Source organism: Scomber scombrus, chromosome 9 (assembly GCF_963691925.1).
Source record: "Scomber scombrus chromosome 9, fScoSco1.1, whole genome shotgun sequence".
In the NCBI taxonomy this organism is placed as follows: domain Eukaryota; kingdom Metazoa; phylum Chordata; class Actinopteri; order Scombriformes; family Scombridae; genus Scomber; species Scomber scombrus.
In genome coordinates, this window is record NC_084978.1 from 6,888,235 (window position 1) to 6,915,817 (window position 27,583).

General features: G+C 39.3%; 2 protein-coding genes across 3 annotated transcripts in view; one reads left to right on the forward strand and one right to left on the reverse strand.

The window, feature by feature from the left end:
• Positions 1-207: 207 nt before the first annotated feature.
• On the reverse strand, positions 208-2,262 carry LOC133986195 (transmembrane O-methyltransferase homolog). The gene is made up of 3 exons (XM_062425998.1): positions 1,727-2,262; positions 731-927; positions 208-642 (listed from the first exon to the last, which is right to left on the reverse strand). Exons 1-3 carry the CDS (start codon positions 1,980-1,982, stop codon positions 298-300), a joined length of 798 nt encoding a protein of 265 aa, XP_062281982.1. The 5' UTR covers positions 1,983-2,262; the 3' UTR covers positions 208-297.
• A 4,013-nt stretch (positions 2,263-6,275) lies between these two features.
• Positions 6,276-27,583, forward strand: part of LOC133985822 (LIM and calponin homology domains-containing protein 1-like) — a 95,467-nt gene continuing 74,159 nt past the window's right edge. The window contains exon 1 of one of the 2 annotated variants that reach the window (XM_062425536.1): positions 6,276-6,423. In XM_062425536.1, coding sequence (XP_062281520.1) covers positions 6,322-6,423 — 102 coding nt within the window. In that variant the 5' untranslated portion in view covers positions 6,276-6,321. The remainder of the gene's footprint in view (positions 6,424-27,583) is intronic. The other variant, XM_062425537.1, reaches the window with a different exon arrangement.

The window sequence follows — 27,583 nt, forward strand, 5'->3', positions numbered from 1 at the left end:
TATTGTTTGTCTTTTAAGTGCACGACATAACTGTGTTGATATAATAAAGTAAATCATAATGTATAATTTCTTTTTTTTAGCTGCAAATGAAATCCAACTGTCTCAGCAATGATATTCTTGTAATTATTGAAGACAAAAAAAAAAAGACAAAAGCATTTTTTTCAACAGCAATTTGAAAAATTGTAGTAAACCATTTATTCAGCACACGTTTTACACAGTAGTACCACTTGAGAAGACAGGATGGTTAAAGATGTCTGACTGATAAATTACACAAACAAAGAAAACTCACACACTTCTTTAGACTTTCTGGTCCATGTTTACCTCTGTGCTTTCCTTCTGGAAGAGGACCTCAGTCATAAACTGAAGCTCTGTCTTGATGCAGTAACAGTCTGGTTTTGCTCTGATATAATCCACAATCTCTCCCAGACTTTCAGCTCTTCGGTCCCTGTGGATCAGAAGAACAGAGCAGCCAGAGGGACAAAGGAGCTCCTCTTTCTCCAGGGCCAGCAAATCTGTAAGGTACTGCTGTGGGTTATGGTCCATCAGCACCAGATTGAAACCCTCACTGGTCCCTTGATCAGGTTTAATAAATGGACGCAATGTTGGGATGCTCTCATTTGAACTACAAGTCACCACCTGGAACTGCAAAAGAGCAAAGGGAATGATTAGATCTGATGTAATTTTCGGCTTTTGTTTTCACACCTTGTCTGTTCTGCGGATGTGAACATACCTGGGAGTGTTTAAAGCCCGAGACCAGTATGATTTCCTCTCCGAGCTCTGCTGTGAGTGGGTCCAGCTCCACCGTGACCAGTCTGCCAGCAGGGGGCAGCAGACGCAGCAGTCGGACAGAGCTGTAGCCACAGTGCATCCCCAGCTCCAGCACCCTAGAGGGGCAAACACGCCTCACCACCTCATCCAACGCCTCACCTGGGTTCACAGGAAAGGGTGGTGTTTATTTCTTCAATTAATGAAATAAGGATCAAAAGGATCTAGTGGATTTAGGATCATAAATGTTGTGCCGTGTAGGTAGAATTAGATCAGTATATGATAAGCGTCTTATTTTAAGCTTCTTATTGTAAAGACAGACTAAAATTCAAGTATGTTCCATTAAACTAAAATCTGGATTATCAAGTGGGGGTTGAAATACTCTGGACATGGTATCACCAGTTTTCTCATTTAACCTTTTTTATTGTATTGTACCATTACACAACGGACAGGACAGGTGAAATGCTGAAACAACAGTGAGTTTGTAGCAATAAACAAAAAACTGATCATAATCCCATATCAGTCAAATCTTAGTCTCATGTATGTGACTCCGTTTATTATTCGCATCTCTGTATCACTGATGGTTATTCAAGATGTCAACTTGCATGTGCATTGCATATATATCAAATATAATGACTTCAGACTTGACTCAAACTCTTAATAATGACTTACAAACAATACAAATTGTTCATGGGTTGTTAAGGAACAGTGAATATGCACCTGCCCATCACCAGAGCCTAACACTGAATCCAAACACAATACACTTTGCTGGTATGTTGGCAGCCTAAACTGGATCTGTACCTCACATTAAAGCCTTTGGTTTAAGAGACTTCAAACATCTTTGGTTTAATAGATGATCTGTGATGTGGAGGAAGAAAGACTAAACCATAAACCTTAAACTTCAGATAAATGCTGCTGAAAAAACTTTCAAGGACGATTTCTTGTAACTTGATGTACTGACCAATTTTTGGACCGATGCAGAGAGAAGGCTGCGTGGCACCATAGAGGTCAAAGGTCTCCAGGACGCTGTCAGCATTGCCATGAGTGCATTGGGAGAACACAAAGGCGTGGGTGCTCCTTACGCACACTCTTCCTCGCACCAGCCTCAGTACCCAGGCCAGAGCTCGATGGCACAGTGCGGTAACTTTGACACGATAGCGGCTGGATAACATCATGATGACAGGAAGCAGCGGGATGGAAACAACCATCAGTGACATTGGAATAACTGTGGAGGAAACAGTAGGAGGCCTCAAAATCTGTGGATGAAAAGAAGAGAAGGTGAGATCAGTCTGTGGACCTTAAATGTGTGGCTGATTTGATGAATGTGATATTGGCTTTTTGACAAAAGAAATATATTGGGTATGATTTAAGTGAAGTTTGATAACCAATTTTTACTCATTTACAGCTGTTATGAAACAGCAGATTAGATTCTTGGCAAGAAACAAAAGAAAACTAAAAGCAAAAAGCACTTTCATTTTCAGTAGATTTAGGCAATAATTTTGTCATATTTGATAAGGTGTTTTGTGATAAAGACAATCCTCTGAAAATACTCTCACTTGTTTTTTTATGCCAAGATGAATGAGAAGTCCTGAAAGTCCATCCACTGACTAAGCTAGAGCTCAGGGTGGATCTTGACATGCAGAAGTTAACTATTTACTATTTTATACTTATTATTGTGTATATGTGTTTCTCCAATGTGGAGCTGGTTCTTGATAACCAACACCACATCATTAATTAACAGATAGTATTCAGGACATTGAGCAAACTTTGACTTGTATGTTGTTTTTGTTTTTTTACTAACAGGCAACAAAAATGTACAGAAACACTGATCTTTGGCACCCCCTATAGACAAAATGTGGTATGATTTTGATGTGAACTGGTAAAAGTGTTTTGATCCTTTCTACAGCAATCAATGTGACACCATAAATCATGGAGGGCAAATAGCCAATAGGTTTTAACTTCCAATAAAAGCACTACAGCAACCACTTTCCCTGAATTAATTTAACACTAAACACACAATAAATGGGTGAACGGTATCTTTTAAGCTCTCAGTATAATAAATACACCACACTGCCTACTGCCTTTCCGAATTTTATATTGCCCCTACAAGTACTAACTTCAACTTTCTCAGTAAAATAAAGCACACTGTATTTCTCTTTGTGAGTCAAAACATTACTTTGTGAGTTGTGTATCTCTGTGGTTTCATAGATTTACCACATCGAACCACATTTAACAGGAAAAAGAAACAACTACAAGCACATTTTCAGCATCAAACATACCAAACAGAATGATAATGATGATTAAAGTGCTGTCTGCCAAGCAACAAGCTACACGTAATTTAAATTACTTTATTTATTTTGCAAAACCATTCCATGTCTTATTCTTCTACTGCAGGCTCCATCATTCATTTATAGTCTATTGTATCTTGCAATAAATAATTTAAAAAACACTATAACATCAATACACATATCTAATAAATGGTGTTTTAGTTTAAAATTGAATGAGGATTGTGGATATTATAGTAGCTTAAAATAATGAGAATGAACCTTTTAACAAGGACATTGAAACAGTTTCTTGAGACAGAAGTAACAAATCATTAACAGTAGTTGAGTAATACTTGCGAAACTGTTGCTCGTCCAGAATACGAGTGTGTCCTGTTAAACACAGATGGCTGTGTCACTCTGTTAAGTCAAGTACTCTGTCTCTGTGGGTGATCAGCACATGACAGCAGCGTACCTACTGAAAGACAGACATTGATTTTATTTTAGACATAGATCTCCTACGACATGGTCAAAGGAGGGAAAGGAAATAGATGCATGTGCACGGAAGAGAGGAGTAGCGAGTGAATACACCTTTAGTTCATATATCCTGTCAGGGAAGCCACTCCTCCCACTTTATAGCACTACTGCTTTATTCCACAAGAGGTCAGCAGAGATGTTAGAATATATATCACCTGTGCAGGACCACAGACTTCATTGGCATCATCTACCCTTAACTATGTTGTATTTATTTGTGTTTGGGATTTCTGTTTGAGAGATCTGCCATATTTAAGCTGATTTACTATGTAGGCAGCTTTTGTCTTATTGTTTTGCAGACCAGAATGGGATTGTATTTCACTTTATATGCAGCTAGAAATGTCTTTAAAAAAAGACTTAAATGCAACACAGGTGGCACAGGGACAAGACTGCAGAGCCCAGGTAAGCCTTGGTAATAGTACCTCTGGTTATGACTGAGTTTTTTCTAACCTCAGCCTTTACAGATGTTCACCTTTTTATTTGATTTGGCCTTGTGAAAGATAACCAAGCTTTTTATTGACAGATAAGATATTCCTTTATTAGTCCCACAGAGGGGACATTTACATTAGGGCAGCAGCAAGTGGATAACAAACACAGAAAGAGCATCAATAAAAATAATAAAGAATGGTAAGGACACAAGCAATTAAAGACAATAGTAGTAAGACATCTAGTAAATAAAAAAGTGTATTTTAATTATTTAAAAAGAAACATAAATCACAGAAGCCATAATTTGCACTATAATCAAACTAATGGAAGTGGTAGGAAAACAGGTTGATTAAAAGAGATAAAGACATTTTCTAAATAGCAGGCTATATTTTAGTTAATTGCCTTATGGTGCTCACAATCACTGGGAGGTGATACACTGTTTTGGATGCTTGTGCTCTATCTCCAGTGAACTCTTTGCTCACTCAGTTGCCCCATATAGTGAAAGTGGGTGTGAGATCCCCCCGTGTGTTGCTGCCCTCATTGGCTGGTGGCGGAGCGGCACTGCTCTGTGTATTTTTGGCTATTAGAGCGAATCATAATGCGGCGTGCAAGTCCCTCTGTCAGTGCAGCTGCGCCAAGTTAGCCAGGAGCAGCCAGTAGATCACCGGAAGCACAACCATTTTGCCATTAAAATAAGAGCATGAGCGGATGGAGGCCTCAGTCAGTAGGCTGTTTTATAGCCCAGATTTGTCGACTGAGAAATGAGCTCTTTTGGGCATTTTCACTGACAGCAACTACACCACAACTATTATTTTGTTCAGCAAGTCGCAGACATAGATGTGAATGAACTGCGCATGTGCAAACGGGACCAATCAGGAGTCATACTGTCTTTAAATATAAACAATTTAAATTAACCGTTATCGCTGTTCACTATCAGGCGGTGACAGGGCTTTACTTCAATCGCATAACCTTCATTTTTTTAACATATAAACTGATAACTACTGTAAACATGAACTTATAAGCATTACAGTAACCCACAGTTGTAGTTTTATTTCTTTCTTTTTGAACCACAGTTGTAGTTTTACTTATTTTTGAGGCAACAGGTTTAGTTTTCTCAGGCTGTGTTAGCTCAGCAGCTCCTCCGTCCGGACTGCTGCTATAGCAACGTTACTGACACACTATTAATCAACAGCCTGTTAGCACCTTCTGCCATTAATGTTGCTGACAAAAAATAACGTTTAAACAGGTGGCAGGCTAATTGAATATGTATATACGAGCTGTGTGGAGGTTTATCAAGGACTTTCAGATGTTTACCATGTTTTATGAGAGCAGCCCGCTTTCAGAAAAGGACTGCAATATTAATCTCAACATTTCTGGTGGAGTTATGCGGTTTAGCTCAACGTCGTCTGCTCTTGGAAGGCAAGTTAACATTAGCTAGTAACCGTCTATGCTAAAGCAGATTAGCTTCTGTTTTAACGTTGTCTGCTAAGCTATCGTAACCGCCTATGCTAACCAGATAGTAGTTTAGTAGCTGCTGTCTTCTGACTTCCAGTTTTATTTCACAGCCACGATTAAAACAAAATAAAATGCATTACTACTTTTCATTTTCAATATTTCAAAGTATGCTTCTCATTATCGGTGGCCTGTTGTCCATGATCCTGTGTCAAGCACTAAAGCTTAATTTTCGGCTAAATTAGTACTTTTACTTTAGTACTTTTAATCAAGTTTTTTAAATACAGGATTCTTACATATAATTAAGTATTTTAACATTGTGGAATTGACACTCAAAGAAAGGGACTTCTTCCAACACTGCATGTCACAGAGCTAATGATAGGCTACCAAATACAGTGTAACACCTGTTAGCTGGCATTAGCAACAATAATGTAAATTCAACTTTTGGTAAACAATGTTTTTAGCCTTTTTTTCTTCTTATTGATAATTCACTTAGCGGTTAAATATTGCCAAAATGACAAAAACATTTAAATAAAATCTTACTTTTAGGGTAATAGGTGTCAGAACAAAACAAGTAAGGTGCCTCTTCCTTGCACACGTTTATGTTAGGGGCCCTCACCGGAAGCTGTGCATGTGACTGTGGCTAACTTGACGCTGATGTCTGCACACAGCCTCCCTACTGGAGTGATACTGGAGAGCAGCAACTGGTTCGTCCGCCTCGCCGGTGCTGCTGCTGCTGCGACACCTACAACAGACGGAGGAGACAGAGCTGACTGACGCGGTTCACGACTTATTTTCTGTGGAATAACACCTCACACACACAGCTGTTTTTTTGTTTTGTTTTTTACACATTTAATACTTGCAGAGCAGAGCTTCCTCGCCAATGGCAAGTCCGGTTGCAGACATAGGACAGTCTCATCAGCATCACCCTGTGACCGAGTCGGCCGCAGACTCCGCTTTTCAAGAGGCGCAGAAATGGATCGAGGTGAGTCATTGACCATCAACAAAAGAGCCAGTATACTGGATCAACACTTCGACACTTTGCTTCCCTTTTGGTGCAAGTGTTTTGTTGTCATTATGTGGCCTTAGTTACTGGTTTGCAGCCTGAACCTGCAGCTCTAAACGCCTGTTTGATTTTTTTATTGCTTCGTCACCTGTTGAAAGGTGCAATAATTTGATTAGCAGAAAAAACACCCAATTATATCTTTGAAGTTTCTGTGTTGTATTACATGGTGTCTGTTGCTCAGTTGCTATTTATAGCAACTATGTTTAATTTAATAGTGTTTTAATCTAATCAGCCATATAACATTCCTGTAGTAGTCCAATAGGGACTCAAGTTAATTACTATCACATTGTCCCCAAAGTAGAAAGTTATATGAATTAGCACATATGTTTTAGCATTTCTACAATAATCTTTTAATATTTAGATAAGATACTGTCCATATTTATAGTGGACCCTCCTGAGTGTTACATTAGGCTCTCAGTTGTTTTTTGGGCCATTGTACAGTGGCTGCTGCTGCTGTGGGGCCTGGTGCGTGTTTAGCTGAAAACAATGAATGCATCATGTGGAATGGATTTTTGCCTCATTGCTAGCCCGGTGAACAATAATCACACAAATGAGGTTTTGTTCTGGGAGAATTTCAATCACGACACTCGCTTGCCCCCGTTGCATTTGACTTTGTCATCCTGCAGCGAGCTGCCCCCCCTTGTCAGCCTTCAAAACACTGATGACTGGCTGATTATCTGCGTGCTGTTGGTGGAATGCAGTCACAGCTTTGTAGGTTTACATAAAGGCTTAAATATGCGATTTAAAGCCCACCATGGCACAGAAAGAGCTTTTTAAGTGATTGATTCAGTGCAGCAGAGGCATAGGTAGGAATTAAGGGGCCTCTTTACAACAGAGAACTTGAGGGAACCCTGTACTTTTCCTCCATTTAAATTTCATAATCAATCATTTGACATTTTGAGTACATTAAATCCTCAGCACATCAATTCCTGTTAGTCTCAGTTAACCGGACTCCTTCTGTATCTATTTTTGAGGATTCTCTGTTTGTAGTTTCATAATGTAAAAAAAAGAAAACAGTGTGAAGCAGAAGTGTGAGATATTAAACAGGAACTACTTTTAAAGTTTTAACCACAATCTCTTACATTGTATTTGTATTAGTGGGACTCTCCTACCAGCTATTTATCCTATCATTATTAATGCATATATCACAGCTACAACTTTACTCAAAGCCTTTGTATTACTATTGAGACAGTAAGTGATTTTACATTTTTTATTAAAGGTCTCTTGTTTCTTGTCTACATCTGCCCTGACTTCTATTTTCACATTTATAATATTGTGTTTCTTCTTAAAACTTCTGACATTAACTTGCTTTGTTCAAACAAATGTGAGTGTATGCAACCTTGAAAATGTCTAAAAACTGATAGATCCTCTTTAATTGTGTCAGGCACCATTACAGGCCTATTTAGCAGGACCAAACTCCTTGGAGGCCCATATCACATCTTTAAAAAGCCATTACTGACCTAGAATCTCTGAGGCAGATCAGGGCTGAGAGCTGAAGGAGGTGAACTGAGGGAACTGATACCACTCCTGTGTTGTTGTTGTTCTGTCACCCTTCTCCTGAGGGGGTTGATTTCATTACCTGCACACACACACACACACACAAACACACACGTTAATCGCTCTTCAGTCTCCTCAGGGAAGCAGAGGCAGGTCACTGGTTTCTGAGTGAATGCAACAGGACAAAGCCTCAGTTTGCATCCCAACAGGTCTACTGTGTGCCGTCTATTGTCACTGACAAATTAGAGCGCGTAAAGAAACTAAATCTAGCATTTTCACAGCTGCAACTCATCATCCAAGCACTGGAAATTGAAACTTTTTCTGCATTTTCCCGTTCTTTGTGCTCAGTTTCCAGTTTCATTTTCTGCTTTTAAGTAATAATCGCACCTATTTATATCATGTCCAAAATGTCATGGAGGGAATAAAGACCCATAGGGCAGCATTGGATATCTTAATTGAGAAGTCATAGCTTCTTACTTTCCATATAAACATCAGACTTGACATGAGACTTGACATGAGGTAGCTTATTTGGGGTGTTTGGGGTAATTTTTCATAACGAGGAGCAAGTTACTCTTTTCATTGTGGTTTGTTTTGGCAGGTGAATAATTTTGAACTCGCTTCTTGACCCTGTAACCACACTGAGACTCTTTAGGCTGCTGTTGAAAACCAGATTTATGCTTCTCTGTCAACATGTTCTGGTGGTCCCGCCATAGTCGCAGTAAAGGAGGAACTGATTTATAGTACAGCGCAGGTTTTTACCCTGTTGATTGGTGCAACGGTATGTGTATGTGTACTGTATTATCAGGCTGTTTCATGCATTCATTACACATGGCTAAGCACTGGAAATGACTTTGCCAGATAACACATTTGAAAGTAATGTAGCGTTGCTGGAAAGGTAAAAGACAACTGAATCTCCAGCTTGTTTCATGTTGTCTTCCAGCATTAAACATGTAGGAGAAAACATAAGCTACCTTAGCCGACTTAACAGTCTCCATGTGGTATCACCATTGCTGATGCGTACAATAAATGCATTTTTGAGGAAGTGTATGTCTCAAGCAAAATGTTAAAGTACATTTCCCACTGAGATTTGTTTCATAAATAATCCCTAATTGGGGTAAAGAACTTTCTTCTTATTCAACCTTATTTTCTCCTCTTTGATTTATGAAATAATGTGTCATGATGGGAACCAAAGCTTAGACAAATGGCATCCAACAGCGTTGCCTGTAAAACCCAACACTGTGACACGCAGCATTCACACCTGCACTCTATACTTCCTTACAGCCACTTCCTCTCACCTTATCCTCAGTAACGCTGTCACTAATGACGGTGTTTAGGCTCCTCTGAACTTCAGAAGAGACTGACTGGCCCTTTTGAAGAGGGTGGAAACCTTCAGTTGGATTAGGGTGATTGATTCGTGTCATGTAACCACAGGCTGTTTGCATGAACGGAAAACCAGAGGAATTATTTCACCGGTTCTTTTCTCGTCAAATATCTCAGTGGCGTGATGTATGGGCTTTCTTCTTCTTAACTGTGGTCGAGGACTATTCTGCTGCAGGCAAATTCATGTCAAAACATAAACGGAGGAGAGTATTTCTGTTAAGAGTTGTGTTATTTCATCGGTCGTTATGTTATGATTAAAGACATTTCTGGAGGGGGAAAAATATCCAACAAGATAGATGAACATGAAGAATATATGTTGGAACAAATGGAAAGAAAGTTTAAAATTATGTAATGAAAAACTTGCCAAGAAAAGTTTGGCACGTGGAGCGTAATAAGATATCTTGTCAGTTTTAAGCAACGCTAAATTCAAAACATTAACTCACTGAATTGTGTTTCATGTTGGTCGCTGGTTTCCTTGGGGAGTCAGCCATATAAAATAATGAATCAAGTCTATATATACTGGAAGTTTAACCTCACTGCCAGGGAGGCTGTCTTGTAAAGCTTGGAAAAGACTGCATGATTTAAAACTCTTAGATGGACATGGCAGCTGTTTCTTGAGATTTTGGCACAGGTCACCTTCACTGTAGTTTGAAAGTAACAATAATAATACACTTTATTTCAATAGCACCTTTCCAAACTGAAATTACAAGGTGCTTCACATAAAACATTATATACCATTTAAGCATAGTAAAATTAATGGTATATTTTACACTAAAACACTAGTCAAAACAATAGTCAAGCATAAATAGATGAATCAAATATAAAATGAACACATTAAGCAATTAAAAAAATGAATTATACAATATTAGAATCAATAAAATACAATATTAGTATATAAAAAGTGTAGTTTATTCACATCTCTTGCCTCCTTATTGAGGGTCTGTCCAGTGGTAACTACTCATACAATGACTATATGATCTCTCTCTGTCTCTCTCTTTACCCTCAACTCCCACCCCCCTCCGGTCCAAGTCGTGGCTGTTTAGGGGCCTGTGAATAATGCGGAGCTCCATTGTGACAAGCCTGAAAGGAAAAGTGATACCATCTACATGTCTATGGCTGATATCATTGTGCTGAACAGTAAAAATCACCAGACGGATCCATCTAGTTGGATTCTGCTTTCAGTGCATATCATCTGTGACAGGATAATCTCATCCTCACTCTGCAGTTCACAGGATGTGAAACCATCCTGGGACTTGAGTTGCAAGGCCTTTCAATATATGTGCAGAGTAGTCATGTTTATAGAGAAGGCACAACATAAAAACTTGCTCAAAACTGCTTCAACCAGCATATAACCTTGTTTGATATTTGTTATTTTTTGAAAAAGTAATGGAACTATTGTCAGGGGAAATTCAATAGACAATCGGCTGCACTACCAAACATATTTGTGAGGTGAAATAGTGACAATGAGGACCACCCTAATCTGACTGGAATGAGAAACGGCATCTGATTAAAGTAGCAAACAGGACTAGACTTGATGACAGCTCGTCCACAATGTTTGCTGTGAAACCTTCAAGTTAAACAGCTAGGAACTAATGAACCGAGACAATACAATGGAGGAAAAATGGAGCGTATTTAACACTGATGACGATCTTCATTATCAGTGTAGTCACCACGGCAACCAAAAGTACAAGATTTGTTTTGCTGTGCTTGTGTTGTGGTGGGAGAGAAACTACTCCGCATTACAAGGGAATGCTGGCGCGCATCTCAGATAGACAATTGACTGTGAACTAAACTGCTTGTGTGATTAATGTGGCCTTTCTGCATTTTGCTTGAGTTTTTTGTTTTGTTTTTCCATTTTCTGTCTGTGTGTTTTGATTGCTCCCTGAGTTGGTGCAATCTATTATTCTCTTGAACTGGTGGACTTTGGATTAACTTAAGGAAAGTACTGCTTATCTTCTCTTCTGTGATTTATGGAGTTTGTATTATTCAACTTAACATGCTTCCCACCTGCTCTATTGGGATCCCTTTTCTCTGAAAGGCAGCAGCTATCTCTACCTGCAGTCTGGCAGCTCAGGTGTGCCACAAAGCCCCCACCTGGTCCCTCTGTTTTCTCTATCAGAAATGGAAATCACCGGACGGACTCTACTGACTGGGGTTTTTTCTTCAACTGGAGCTCCTCTCATGTTTGGTGTAATGATCTCCACTGTGTGACTATAACTGTGGCAGTTGCCAACGGCTGCTGTTCTGCCCAAACTACACAACTGCTTTTTGGAGGGATTTTCTACACAGCTACAGAGTTTATGCAGCTTTCTAATTACAACCCAGCTGCCAAGAGTTTGGGATTTGAAGAAACAGGCCTTGTTACATCCATAAACTCACACAGTGGTTTCAATGTGGAATACAGAAGCAAAACAAACTTGAGCATCATAGTTGGAAACATTGCAAGACTATCCTTTACCAGGTGAGATGCAAAATATGGAGTGGTTGTGCTTTTGAAGCTTGAAATGTCCTGAAACGATGCTTCAGATGCTCTGGGCTCGCTGTCCATAAACTGGCATTCTGTCAACATCAGAGCCCCTTGTGGACGCTCAGTCACATTTGTCCTCCAACTTAATTAATAACAATCCTGGCAACCCAAAGCATCTTTTTTCCACATAAATCCTCTCCTGAAGCCCCATTTGTGGCTACGGAAGAGTGATGTAACACAGCTTCATTGACTTCTTCAGAGCCAAGGTCAACAACATCCGGTCTCTGATGTCTAGTCCTTCCTCTCTGCCCCCTCCTGTCATTGACCCGCTGTCTGGGAGGTTGCTGTCTCTACTCTGTTTTACTGGCGTCAGGCAGAGCCACATTGAGGAAATCCTGAGGAAGATGAAACCCTGTACTTGTGCCCTGGACCCCATTCCCACAGCTCTGCTCCAATCATATGTACCCATTCTCAGCCCCCCCACAAACCGTCAAACTCTCCCTGTGAGGTGTAGTTCACCTGCCCTCAAGGTCACAGTCAAGCTGCCCCCTCTTCAAAAAACAAGTTCTTGCCAGCTACAAACCAATCTCCAACGTCCCTTTCCTGTCCTAGGTGTTGGAGAAGGTGGTTGCTTCTGAGCTTCAGTACCACCTTAAACGCACCAACCTATTTGAAAAATTTCAGTCAAGTTTTTGTTCAGCACTGAAACAGCTCTGCTCAGGTTTTTGAATGACCTGCTGATGGCAGTGGATGCAGGGTCCCTTTCAATCCTGATTGTTCTTGACCTGAGCACTGCATTTGATACTGTCCTCTTACAGTGCCTCCACATCACCAGACTCTACACATAGGTGGCTCTCAGGGATGCGGGTCTAGATTGCTCCATGTCACCTGTAGAGTCCAGCAATGATCGGTTCTCAGTCCTGTCCTGTTTACTTTCTACATGTTCCCGCTTGGACGTGTCATCAGCAAATAGGGGATGCCTTTTCCTTACTGCCAAACTGTACATTAGGCTCTTCTGCTGCCTAGTCAAGCCTTCACACCTGTCCTAAGGATGAAGATGAAGGCCCTGATGAGCACACATCTCCTCTTGTCAAACTGAAGCAGAACCGGAGCATTCCTTATCGGCACAACACACCAGATACAGTCTTCCACCATACCTCATGACAGCTTTGACGGACAGGATATCCCTGTCATCTGCTCAGTCACTAATCTGGGTGTTAGATTTGACCTTCAGCTGACTTTTTAAGACCATACAAGACATCTGTGTAAAACCTCTTTCTAACATCTCAAAAGAATCTCTTGAACTCTGCCCTCTCTAACCCTGTCAGATGCAGAGAAACTAGTTATATCCTCAAGACTTGACGACTGCAATGCACTCTTCACAGGGATCTAGGACAAGAGCATCCAGAAGCTCCAGTACATTCAAAACATCATTGCAAGGATCCTGATGACAGTGTGGAACTGGAAACATTTAACACCAATTCTGTTTTCATTGCACTGGCTCCAATGTGTCCTACAGGATTGACTAATGAGTGCTGCCACTTACATACAAATCCATCAGCGGACATGCGTTTCCCTACATGAAATGATCACGCCACAAAGCTCCACCAGCAGCCTCAGATCTGCCAGCAGCTTGCTCCTCTGGGCCTCCAGAGCTCCGCACCATGTGGAACAAAACTGTTGGAGGGTGCTGTTATTGCTGAGGAAACTAATTCTTCATAATAAAACACAGAAATTACATCCATCTGGTTCATCTCCTGCATTAAAATGAGAGGGCAAGCAAGCCTTTGTTGAGAGATTTCAGAGAAAGAGACTGTGATATATCGATGTTAATAAGTGCTTCACTATTATGTGTTCATTCAGTCTTCTTTGCTGACATATAGTTTGTGTACATTTTGCGAAATATATATTTTTTTAAGCAAAACTCTTCCCCTTGGCATAAAATACTTCTATTTTAGGGGTCAGAGCACCTTCAATTTTGGCAACAGCCAATAACCACATCCGTGATGCTGTGCTAGTTTCATCAAAATGCTTATTTCTTCACATCTTTTTAAAGCTGACACATACTGAATTGAAATTCATCATAATGTCTCTGTAGCTGCCTTTGCAATTGTTATGAGGTACTTTTAAAGTTCTATTTCTGGAAGCACTTTTTAGTTTTGCTGCACATAAATTGTTGATGGATACACACAGGCAAACCATCATTCTCCTTGTCTGACTTTCAAAGAGCACCGTGATAGCCCGGTGTTTAGTGAAACTGGCCCAAAAGGTCACAAGGTGTATATTACAGAAGCTAATGCACATCTGTCAACAGCTATTTGTGCTGTCAAAATGTCCTTGAGCTCCAGCTTTATACCTGCACTATAAAATGTCTTTGCCTTGTTGGATATTATGACAGCAACTTCCTTTGAAATGCAATGCCACACCTCCCTCTATTTGTCCCCCGAGGCTGTTTTTTCAAAGGCAGCGTGCCATGTGCAGTCACTCTCAGAGTTCTTCCATGATGTCATTCACAGTTTTTGGGGTATCGTCATTCTTTGTTGTCAAGTGTTCAGCTTTGCTGTCACCTTTTTCTGGAAGTAGGCTACATGCTACATGACTACAAGCTGTAGAGGAATGTAATTTTAGAAGTATCTGTCAGAGAAGGGTTTAGGGTAGATTGAGGATGTCCCCCTCATCACTCACCTTAATGATCTGATGAGCTGGAAATCTACAGTCTACCACAAACCCCCTCTTTCTGACTGTGCAGCTTAAATGACGAGCTTAGAGTAAACAGTAATGTGTGTATTATTCCAGGATGAGAATTAAGTTAGATGGAAATTATTATTCTCAGATGCCCAAGTCTTCTGCTTGTTTTTTCTGCATTCAAAGCCATATTTCTGCCATCTGTTGTCAGTATGTTTATGGACATAGTTAAATACAGTCAATACAGTCATTTCAATGCAGATTTCCCTAATATAGAATATGATTTGTGCCACTTAAATCAGAGTAAGTAACTGCAGTGAAGTCCTCAAGTCAAGATATTGACAGTTCAGTCAACTGAAAAGTAGTTACACTCTATTGATCCACAAGTGAAGAGAGTGGGTACTTTTATTTTGTCATTTTAAACAGTACAAAATACTACTATTGATGTTTTTGAGTAGATTAAAGGCATGAAGCACCCTAGTATTCAAATAATGTATATAAGCTTGTTAAAGTAAGCAACAGTTTCATTAGTTCATTATTATTCATGTTGACTACATTGATCAATTGAACAACTTGCAACATGTTCTGCTCGGCTTAACTATGGCTGATAAAAGTGCAATACAAAATTGGATGCTGTGGTGTATAACATTCAATTCTCTGCCGGTACATAAATCACTTCTGCATAGCTTCACTCACACACATGAGAAATCCCTGAAAGTAAGATACTAATCACTAATCCTGTGGTTATGATTCTCTTAATCTCAGCAGAAGCCTTCTGTCCAGTCCCAGTGAAGCAGGGAAAAGAGCTGGCGTGTTGACACGGTGGCATTAGTGAAACAACAAGCAGTAAGGATTAGATGTTTTAAAGAAGCAGGCTGATGGGGGGGGGGGGGTTATTTATTATATCAGTCACTTAATACAACTATACTTTCAAAGTTGAGGCATCTTCTGGCCAAAGTTGGTCAGATATGGACTATATTTTACTGAGATAAGGACAGCTTGTAAATAAAATGTTCTGGATTGCAAACAAATGTCAATGTTGTACAGTAAAGATGCAGTTGTCAGCGAATGCCTACCATTTATGAACACGCACGTTTGGGGTGACAAGTGATTATGTGGTGGGATTACAAAAGTAGATGGGAAGATTAGCCCCCCCCCCCCCCCCCCCCCCCCCTTCAACGAGGTATTTGTATTTGTTCAGCACTGAGGCAACATGCATTCATTCATGGTTATGGTTCACCATTTTTTGTAGTTTCTGAAAATCCATTGTTCACATTAGCACATTTACGAAATGTGGCTGAGTCAGTAATCTCTTTTAAGTCCCTTCTTAAGACATACTTTCATCGAAGAGGGTTTCCTGATCATATTTGAGTCTTAATTTTCAATGAATTGCTTTTATCCCCCTTTAAAATATGGTTAGTCTATTCTTGCTCTTTTCCCTACATTGAATTGGTTTTACTCACCAGTTATCTCTTTTATAATGTAATTATTTCATGATTTGAGTATTTTGCTGCCTTGTGAAGCACTTCATAACTTGGATATTGAAAAGTGTATACTTTTGTTATTATTATTATTATTATTATTATTACTACTAATGATAACCAGGGATGCTTTGCTTCCCCATTGGCTGCAGCTGATCTTGAAGCATCACTTGATCATTAGCCATTTTTCTGGTGCTCATGTGTGTCCTGCCTGTAGCTAATTTGTATGACGCCCTTCTTCTAAAGGACCTTTCACATAAAACAGTGGATGTGTTAGCTGCTGTTCCAATAAGTTCAAGTGGATATTTGAAAGCTATACCTGCCACTAAGTAGACAGCAGAGCAAACAAGGAACACACACACACACACACACACCCATAAGAAAAGCTCTTCTGTAACAAGGAAGAAAGGAAAAGGCAGATGGCTCAACTTATCTAGTAAAATCCACTGCTACTTAATTTCATAATCAAATATAAACAAATGAGGCTGGCCACTGTAGTAAATGAAAGCAACATTATCCAGGTAGGCTGATGACAGTTTATCAAAAATTATAATTTTACATAATAAATATCACCCTTTTATACTGAACAGGAATGTGTTGATATAAGGAAGGAGGATTAATGGCTAATTGTCCAAAGATTTAAAAAAATACCTGTATTCGTTGAGCCTGTACTGAGGTGTAAGAATATTTTTTTTGACTTTCTGAATAATAAAGGGAAATGATCTTGTGTGAGACAGAATGCGTATCAGTTTTTAAATAGTTAAAAAGTTCAGATGAATTTGTTAATTAAAAAAAAAGTGAGACCATGATGTCATAAAATCTGTTACCACTTTGACTGTGAAATGGTGTAGAACATGGCTTGATCAATGGATAGATAAATGGGATTGTAGAGAGCCAAGAAAAGAACACCAAAATATATTCTGCTCACTCAGGGTGTCTCTTTTTGACTTTCTGCTGTCTGTGACAAGGTGGACATATTTATCTTGTTCAGCTGTCAGGTCTGTATGTTCACACAAAAAAAAAAGAAAGAAGTGAAAATGAGCCTTCAAGGAGGAGAGTGCAAGGCAACCTGGCTCTCAAACTGCAGTGCGACACACACACACACAGAGACAATAAGCAATAGCCGGCTTCGTGCCAGAGCTGCACAGCCTCTCTCTGCAGGGAAGCTGTTACCAGTAGTAGTTGCTACACTGGCCAGTGCACCTAATACTCACTCTGAGAAGAAACATAAGCAATGGATGATTACAGTTTGTTGAAGAGAGAAAGTATATTTCAAGCGTCTCAAGAATACTTTATCCAGAGTAACTTACATTACAACAGTTGAGTCGGCTAAAAGCGACAAAATACAAGTTTTTCATGTACAGTTAATCTGCATAACTTTATCACTATGTTCTTCTGTTTCCTGTGTATGTTTGCACAGCTTTTCCGCTACATTATTAAGTAGCGGCAGGCCATTTTGAGCTGGACTTTTGTCGGGCAAGAAACAACTGATCCGTTTAGTTAAAATGAGGAGTTATCTCTATGATACCTCCTCATTTCACTCCAAAAATGTAAATCAGGTGGTAGCTGGTTGTAGAGTGATCACCAGGGAGCTGGAAGCTTCTGGTTAAGGCGTTGTTGCCTGCATTGTCATTTCCAGTAAATAAACTAAAGTAAAAAAATCTAAGTATCACAATATACAATGTGTTTTTTCTGTTTAAATAGTACAAAAAAGGATCAAGTAATCACCCATCTTTTACTTAAGTGGTTACATCTCCAGTTCACAGCTGTTTGTGGTGACACAGACAGACAGGGGGAAAAGAGGAAAGAGTAGATTTACTTAATGTTAGATTCAGATTTTACAGTTAAAAACTTTCACTATGTGTTATTATTACAATGTGTTATATTCACAACTAATTATTAATGTTAAGAATTATACAATTATAGCCTAGAAAGTAATTTTAGTTCTTTTTCTGCCACTGGCACACTGCATCACTCAGATACTTAATACCCTTAGCACCAGCTGCTGAAAAAATCCTTGGGGAAACACTACTAAATATCCCCTTTTTTTTTGCCTGAAATTAGTTTTTAGTTGTGGTTGATGTAGCTTTGACTCTCCGCACCCTAATGAAGAATTTAAGATAATTTAGTCCTAGAATAATGATGAGACATTAATATGGAAAATTAAAGCTAATTAGCCAAAGAAACGTTCCTTCTGTTGGTCTGTGCAAGCTGCAGCTGCTTTTTAGAGACGTCGCCATTAATAATTCTTTAAAAGAAAAAACAAAGCCACTTCAAGCCATTTTTCACAAGTAGAATTTATTATGGAGCCTGGTCCTCTGCAATTTGGTGTGCTTCCTCTTTATGAAACCACAACAAGTCCAAAGAGCCCCAGGGTTGTTTTCAGTTGACTATATATTCTTTTGAACTAACCATAAAATGAGGACTTTTTTAAAAGTTTTACTTGAAGTTTACCTTTTTTAAACAGCTTTCCCTTTCATTAAGTTGCAGACCACGATCCAAAGATAACCTTCAAAAGGACATTAAAAAAAATTTAGTAGAAAAACTCTAAGTAACTAAGGTTATTTGAGATTTTAAGCTCTGGCTTTGTGGAGAGAGAAAGCAACCATACCTGGAATCTCTCTGAGGAGTCACCACCTCTTCTAGGTTATTATTTATAGTAGGCGAAATACTTCACCTCTAACAGGTTTTCTTGACACGCTCAGGGACTCAAACCATTCAGTCACAAGCCCCGTTCCCTAATCTTATAGGCCGAGCCTCCTCTGTCATGTAATCTGCCATCACTCTATTGATTGCCCTCATTCACAGGCGATGTGGGTCGCTTTGCATGCCTCCTATTTAACTCACATTTATTGATTGTTTTGTGGCCTTTTGACTAAAAAGCTCACAGTTTCAAGTTCTTACACTAGCTGCGGAAACCTTGACAAATGTGCAACAGATATTCTCCAGTAAATAGTGTGCTGACCTAATACTTTATCTGCTATTTTTCATTTAGTATCCAGCAGTTTAAGATTTAGTTGTATTGGACAGTTTTTCAGTATATTTTAAGAGTTATCCTAAACATATTACATGAGGTGTCACTTGCACTTCTTCCTGCATCCTTCACTCGGAGCCGTTCTTAACTAGCAAATGGGACCGTTTGATGGAAAGGACAAGACTGATGTTTCTCCCCCGTCTTGGGGATGTTTCTAATTGGGTCATGCGAGGCTGAGCTGGTTTCCTAGTTTTCTGAGTTGGGGCACTGGGGATCTGGACTCCTTCCGACTATCAGGGGAGCGAGTGCAACCTGTACTAGATGACACGCTCACTGACTGACAGTTGTGTAGCAACAGTGTGAGACAGAGATTATGAAAGCCCTTTTTCTCTCTGGCTTTTAGCTCGCTGTTTTGCTGTACATGATCTTTTTAAAAGCACAAAAGTTGATGTTTTATCATATTGTGTCCTTTTAAATTACACTGATCATGAATAGAACTGCAACGATTCATCAATTAGTCATAATCATTTATAAGAAATACATTTGAAATTGTCTTATTCCAGCTTCTGAAATGTAAAAATTGGATGGTTTATATATAGTCTTCTGTGACCTCAAACTAAATATGTTTTGGTTATGGACTTGTGGATGGGTTAAGAGAAAATATTTGAGGACGTCACTTTCTGCTTTTTTTACCCATTTTTGACATTTTATACACAAAATCGATTAATGGCGAAAATAATCCAAAGAACCCAACAATTTGACTTGATTGTTCCCCAGTTGTCTTAGTAGTAGTAGTATCTTTATTGTCATTATATTGAGGGTCAGACAACAATATAACAAAGTTTAGATAGCACTACCAGAGGCATAAAAAGCATTTAAGACTATCTTGGCATAAGGCGCAATGATTTGACGATTAATCCCTGTTCATGTTTGCTTGGATTCACTTCACATGTTCAGTTTCAATTCAGATTGTTTCAGCATTTTGTTGAGAGTGAAAAGTTTCTGTATCTGTGAGCAGGTAGATGAAGCTACCTCAGCTGTCTTGTCTAATTTCATATAAAGATATTTTCTTTGGTTTTGAGCAAAAAACTGAAATTTTTAGACTCATTACAGGGTATGAGATTTTTTTTTCAACTGGAGAGAAGTGGATGACTGAGGTCCGTCATGAATGGAGGATTTCAGTATTGGAGGGGGTCGGCTGTCATTGTCTCACACACAGAGTCTCATACACATGATTCTGTGCCCACTCACCCCAACATTCCTAAACCCCTCAATCCCCATCCCATTCAGACGCTTGTACACATACACACACACACACACACACACACACACACACACACACACACACACAGCTCCCCCAGCTGTTTGCCCCCAACAACAATGTGTGCTGTCACCACGCTCTGGAAAATGACACGATCGTCTCTCAGCTGACTAGCGTTTGTCTGGACTGGGCTGCATGATGCAGCATTGCTGTCATCAGTGTGTATTTCTGCCAAATCAGAGGTGAAAGTCTGTACAGTCAATATGTTGCATGTATTTTGTGTATCTGCAAGTCTACAGGGTTTAGTATAGTTCATAGTTTATAGTTATTTGTTTTTCCAAATTATGTTTAAGATGAGTCTACATTCCTGTCCAAGTATCATGAAGGAATACCACACAATTCAGGTGGATGTAACATGCATGGTCCTGTGCCCCCGCCCCGTCCCTATGGTGCCCTCGCTGACCCTTATTAGGTATTCAGCTAAAACCATTATCAATATTTGCATGAGAATAACCGTCTGCTTTCTTTCTTTTTCTCACTTTTTTTTTTAATGTCTGCTATTCCGTTAGATTCGTTAATCACATTGCGATAATTCTGAACCTTTTTCCAGCCGATTACAATGAAATTTATAACCTTCTATAGATTTCTCAGTTAGCTTCTGGCACAGAGAGTAGAGGTCACTACAGTAGTTAATTTCCAGAACCTCTGACTTATAAATAATAAATGTGAGGAGGAAAGTGTAGCTGCGAGGACTTTAACACAGACTCTCACTCCTCAGTTTGTGTTTTGTATGACAGTGTATGAAAATGTAATTGATTTATTGGATGGTTTTTTTTCCAGTCCAGCTACCAGTTACATGCTCTGATAATTTCCTGTCATCCGTCTGCACTTTTCAAAGATGTCACGACTGAACTTGGAAGTTTTTCGTTGGCAGGGAAGGAACTATGTCTCCTTCAGTAGAGTGTCAGCAGATGTAAAATAATAAACCTGTCTGTCCAATCATCCTGACACTGTTGCTCCAACATTCACAGACAAAAATGTACTGTCTCTCCTTTTTGCCCTTTTATTAGAAGTTCTCTTTCTTCAGCAGTGAAATATGAAATAGACTTTATACGACCTACAAAGCAGCACATGGTTATAAAAACATCTACTGTGTAGCTGCTTCAGTATTTTAGTCTTTGGAGATTCATCAATGTTTTTTGATACTGGAGGGATCAATAGCAGAAAATGAGCAGAACAATAAAAAAAAGTGGGTAAATGAAACAATCATAACTGAATTCATAAATGGCTCCATCTGCTGTTCAGAAATATAAACCTTATTGTTTGATAGACATGTATTTTTTTAGGCATTGTAGCGCTGATCAAGACCTTTTTGACATGTCAGAGCAAAAGATCATGCAGATTACTGGTTAAAGAAATTACACAGACACATCCAACTATGATTTATTTCATTGGAAGTGTTGAATTAAAATGAGGTGAAAACATGTTAGTGTGTACCAACAAGCATGTAAGTACTGTCAGCAGAGATATGCAAACAGAGATCTCAAAATATAGAGCAAAATGTCACAGAATTGACAAATTACATTAAAATATAAACTCACATCCTCTTCAGCCGTTACCAATTTACTGCATATCCAGATCCAGACTGCAGATATGATCAGGCTGGAGGAGGCAGGCTTTTCCTGCCGGTTTGTGGCTTTATCTACTAATGTGTTATCTTGCAAAAATCTAAATTTAGTATGCTAATGTTTTTTTTTTTGTTACTTTTGGGTCATTGGTGAAGCTAAGCTACAGAGTGAAATCCATTAAATTTGCAGGTTTATGTGCGTCTGTGACAGGGATAGACATAGAGTGGGAAAGGAAGAGAGAGACAACCAAAAAAGACATTTCATAAAATAATTCTTCATACTTGTTCCCCTAAATATTTTTTTTACATTTGCACAAGATTATTACGACATCAATATAGCAACCATTTTATCTACCTAGGCAACCAATAGCTGGTTACAAGGCCAGCAACAGGTTTTAGACTGTCAGCTGTCAGTTTGATTGTTGCTCAGTAGTCTCAGCTGGATGCTGCCACTGCTCGGATAAAGGGTTTAGATATCCGCTGGGCTCAACCATGCTGAAAATGCAAGCACTCACTGTGGCGATGGGGATAAAAGCATCTACTAAATGGTATGTTTGACTTACAGTAGGAGCCCTGTTCTCCCCGACTGCAGCACGTCAGCCCCTGTGTAAAAGGCGGCAGGCTGGGGTCTCCTGAGGTTACTTCAGTCCTGGACCACAGCCAGCCCTGCAATTCATCAAGGCTGTTTGTTAAAGGCTGGCAACAATTTAAATTACGACAGGGACATTAGAAGTCCAAACTAAAAAGTTAACTTACATCAAGCTTTTCTGTTGCTTTGTTGGATAACTTGATGATGTTGATGATGCATTTAGTAGTGATCCTTTAACCAACATATTTACTTAGCTTGATCTAACGCAGTGGTCGCTGTGCACTGTATGTCGGGCCAAAGTGTCCTTGATCAAAACACTCGCCGTTCACTCGGTGCAAGTCTTTCTAGTTAAGAGTGTCAACTGAATACCTACAGTGGAATGGCTTAGCTTACAGCACTGGTCTCTTGAGTGCAGTTATCCCCATCAGCTTGCTGGTAGCAGGGATTAAACTCTAATCCTGACTAATCTAGCCACCTGCACGTCCCTCTTTTCAGAGGTGAGCACGACAGCTTCGCTAGGTGGCCTGAGTCCAACTTGGTCATCATTCAAAGGGACACAAGAAGCTTTGTGACCACTGTTACCTTGACCTTTAGAAACATTATTGTTATTGGTTTCCTGCAATGGTTGCATTACAAAAAATGTAAAAGAAACCAAAGTAATGGGGATTGACGTATGGTACACCTGTCTCGATCAATTACATGTGCTTTATTGCTAAATTAAATGTTGCATAACCATTTAATAAACTAGAGTGATAGGTGATTTGACACTCACATTAACCACAGGAGCCCAATATTACAGCAATTTGTAATCATGCACCATGGAGAGAGAAGAGGGTACACTGTAATTTTATTGATGAGAAACTTAAACTGGAGCGCAGGCAGCCAGAAATACCTGCACCGAAAGCAGACTGATGGCCTGTAGTCGCTGCACTATATTTGCCTGATTCTGCTGTCATTTAGCCCCCTGGTGGCAGAATGCAGCCAAATCAGCCACCATTAAACCAACTCGGCTGGCAATCTGGGAGCAGAAGCTTTAGTTGAATAATGAGGTAGGAGCCAAACAAAACCAAACTGCACATTTTTATACTCACATTGGTTCACGAATGGAGATCTTATGTCATTGTGCAGACACAAGACAAGATGCAGTTTCTGTGCTTCGTCACAGGTAACCCCCAGCTGAAAGCGAGAAGGTAATGGTCCTTCTGTGAGGTTTGTTTAAAGGCTTTCAGGGAATTCAATATTTTTTAATTAGGTAGACAAGACAGGTTGAGGGATCACAATGAAAAAACACATCGAATGCATGAGACAACGGTAAGAACATTCGAAACTTTATCCGCTCTTGTAGAGAATGTGTGTCGCTTCAGATGAGGCTACCAGCTAAATGAAATCTGAGATGGCTTGAATGATGAGATCAAAATGTAGCTGTAGCTTTGTTTTTTGTCTGTGGTTGATCTAATCTTACTCTGTGTGTGTCTTTCTCAAATAAAATATCAAATTTTTCTCTGTGTTAAGCAAATTGACAAGCAAAGTTATCTAAAGCCTACTGTTTTCCCCCCAAAGTGTGTAGCGCAACACATTCAGAGTTGTTTTAAATTCGTTTTTACATTGTGTCCCCTCACTCAGCAGTCGACCGTTAATGTTCAGTCAGTTATTCAAACATCTACTAAGCAACTTATGCAATGTGAGCAAAGGGTAAGCTTCACAGATTTTAGCCATAATTGTAAGAACTATTCAGACTTCTTCTTTTCAAAGCTTTATTACAGCAGTAATGTTAATCCGACTGCCCAACCTAAGCGGCCATCAGTCCATCTCAAATAGTGTACGGCATTTGCAAGCATATTGGTGTGTGTGTGTGTCTCTAGGCATTATGAGTAATATGAGTAAGTGCAACTAGGTAAATAACTGAAGGCTATTGGTTTTCATGTTCCTACAATAGAAATGAAACCAATACAAATGTCCTTTTTAGTGCAGTGTAGTGTAGTGGAAACTTTTAGGGTTTAGCTCACAATCACAGAGCATTCCTGTTTTTTGTCACGTGGATTTAAAGGGGACTAACCTATAGCCTCTTTACGTCAACGTTGAATCCCTTGTGCTGTGTTTTGTTTTTTTGTTTTCAAGTTAGACAGGAAGTAGTTGGTGTTGATTAAGCACACTCACACCAAGATAATTATAATTTTATTTCAGTTTACTGTCTCATTGGCGATTTTTTATTTAGCTGCCTCATAGAATGGTGTTTAGCTCATTACTCAGAGACATGAGGGTTTTGGTTAACACACATCAGCTCCAGTTCAGAATTGTGACGTTAGAATTTCAGTCTCCCTAACTTTCTATTGTGTTTTACTCCATTGCACTTAAGCAATTGCTGTAAAGAAAGTTTGAATTTGTGAATTTACTTATATGGAACAACATTGAATTAATTCTCCATAACTATTGTGCCTCTATGTTATGGGTTTTGAAGAACGTTGGTGACATTGTGATCTATACTATCTCACCTTTACTGCACCTTCTAAGGAATTTAGGCAGTGAGGTCCGTTAATCTGTCCTAGATGGAAGATACTGTTGAGGTCTCTGGGTTCTTTATTAAAATCCTTAAACCCCTGGGGCGAGGCACAATGGCAGGATTTCTGTGCATTTTGGGTAAGGAAAGCCTGGCTCCACTGCTTCCTTTTTACCTAATGGGAGATCATTGCTAACGTGGACTGACAGACGCCCATGTTCCCAGGGGTGACAGAGGGGCTTAGCGATGGGAAACTGTTGTGGGGGTAAAGAGATTCCTTTACATTCCACTTAAATGTGGTGTAGAGAAGGGATTCATGAGCTTTAAAGTAAAAAACAAAACAAAACTTTGTCAAATAAGCTCACTTAACCTGTAGTGTCCTCCTGTGACAGCTTTAATCAAAGAGAATAGTGGATTTATACATCTTAAACTGGCTTAATTGTCTTTGTGTTGCGGTTCAGAATTCTACATGTAATGCATGACTGAGACTGAATGTGACAATACAGCTTAATCATTTGCACTCGATTAACCTGCAGATTTTAAATTAAGATCTCATCACTGTATATCCACAGATTAATGCCAGCTATGTCTCAAGTGCTCTTTGATTTGATTGAAGTGCAGATTTAACAGTTAATTGTCTGAGTTTTAAAGTATTTTGTTGTAGAAAACCTGGAGATACATATTTATATATACATTTTCAAGTTCCTAGCCTGTTTTGTTGAAGGTGGAATGGAAACCTAATTGTAATGAAATTAGGGTTGAATTGTTTTTCAAGTGTTTCAACATGACTAATGGCCAAAAAGTGTCTCTCATGTCCAACACTTGTGAGATCAGCAGCCAATGAAAAGACTGATTAACCCCCATTGTGCTCTGGTGTTGACACAGTATGTTATTGAAGCTGCTGATTAGTTCAGCATTGCTGAGGACAAATCTTGGTAATGACGAGAAGGAAGGGCATGTCTGAACGTGTGCGTAAACGGAGAACATAATCTTATCACATTTGAAGTAGAAACAGATTTTTATTTGTTTTGGCTGACATATAGATCTTCATTTCTTAAAATGACAGCATGAAGATGAACTGGCTGTTATGATCCTTCATGTATTTACTAAGATCCAAGGTCTGTTGCCTGGATACTGTACTGATCATGGTGCACTACACAAGCACACTGTGCCAAATCTTATATTGCTCTCAGCATCCAAGAAAATGACTCTTGGGTTATACTTCACTATTTTTTTAAAGTCGCTAAGTAAAAACTAAATTTGATGCTTAACCACTTCTACCATTACATTCATATTGTCTTGAGAAAGGTAGTGATTCAAAATGATTGCGGTAAGTGTCAGTGATACTAATCTGGTACCTGCTATAATTGGGTGAAGAGAGAAGACTCATGAAAGTACTTGATTGTGACAGTGATTGTAATCTCACACAAATCAAACTGTCAATTAGGGCTGTTGCAATAACCGCAATATTGCAATAATGAACTATTGCCAAGCCAACTATGGTGGATTGCAGATACCCATCACAACTGTGCTATTTACATGTCAGTGCATGTGTATTGAATATTCAGTGGCTCCTCCAGTCCAGTTTGATCCTATCTACCACATGCAGTATCTCACATTCTGAGTTGTGCTTGTGGAGCTGTATAGAGCCCCTATGTGAGCCTCCTGCCACTAATATCAAAGCTAACCTGTGTTATTAATTGACTTGAGCAACATTTTCAGCCATAATATGTTTTACAAAATGTACCCTCTGTAATATCACAATCACACCTATTTCTTTATCATGAGTGTACCAACCCTTTCAACAACCCGTGCCCAAGCGGCTATCTCTTGGTCTAAAAGGTGATATCAATGCAGGTTATATGGAAGTGAGTAAAATTACCTGACTTCTCACTTGATTTATTACGTCGGTAAATACTCTCCTAATGAGTTTATGGTCTCAATCACTAATTTTGAAGTCTTCTTGTAATGCAGCATGATGTCCATTTTGTTGATTATAGTCCCATTTAAAAGTAAATAGATGATACAAGCAGAATATGCTTTAGGGCAGGGCTAGCTTGAAATTGACAAGTCGCTACCATGGCAACAGCACTGGTTAGGTATCTTAACCCCAGATTCTGTTTGTTTATTAAAGTTACTTGTAACATTTTTGTAATTTTGGTTCGGCTGTACTAAAAGACGCTCTAAGGAGTCGGCTGTTCAGTTTTTTTGGTTTGAAGCCTGTTTTTCATTTGCCAAAATTAGCATCCCAGTTAATATCACAGTTATCGTGAATTACGGATTCACCATGCTAAATAAGACAGCTAGTATAAGGGTAAGCCCCACCCTTACTACCTCATAATATTCCATATTCTCCAAATATGGTGACATCTGGCTCCAAAAAACCAAGATGGTGAAATTTGAGGCTTGACAATGATAGTCTGCAAACTAGTGGATGATGTCATGGTGGCTACTTCACTTTTATACATTATGTTCCAGAAATACCAAAGGGAAGGATATGCTCAAATATTTCAGTGTAGTAGACAAGTCTATAATCGGATCCCTAAATGGGCCCCTGTGCTCAATAAAAGCCCCTTTTAAATATGGCTGAAGGAACACTGGCGTCATGATGTCCACCCCAG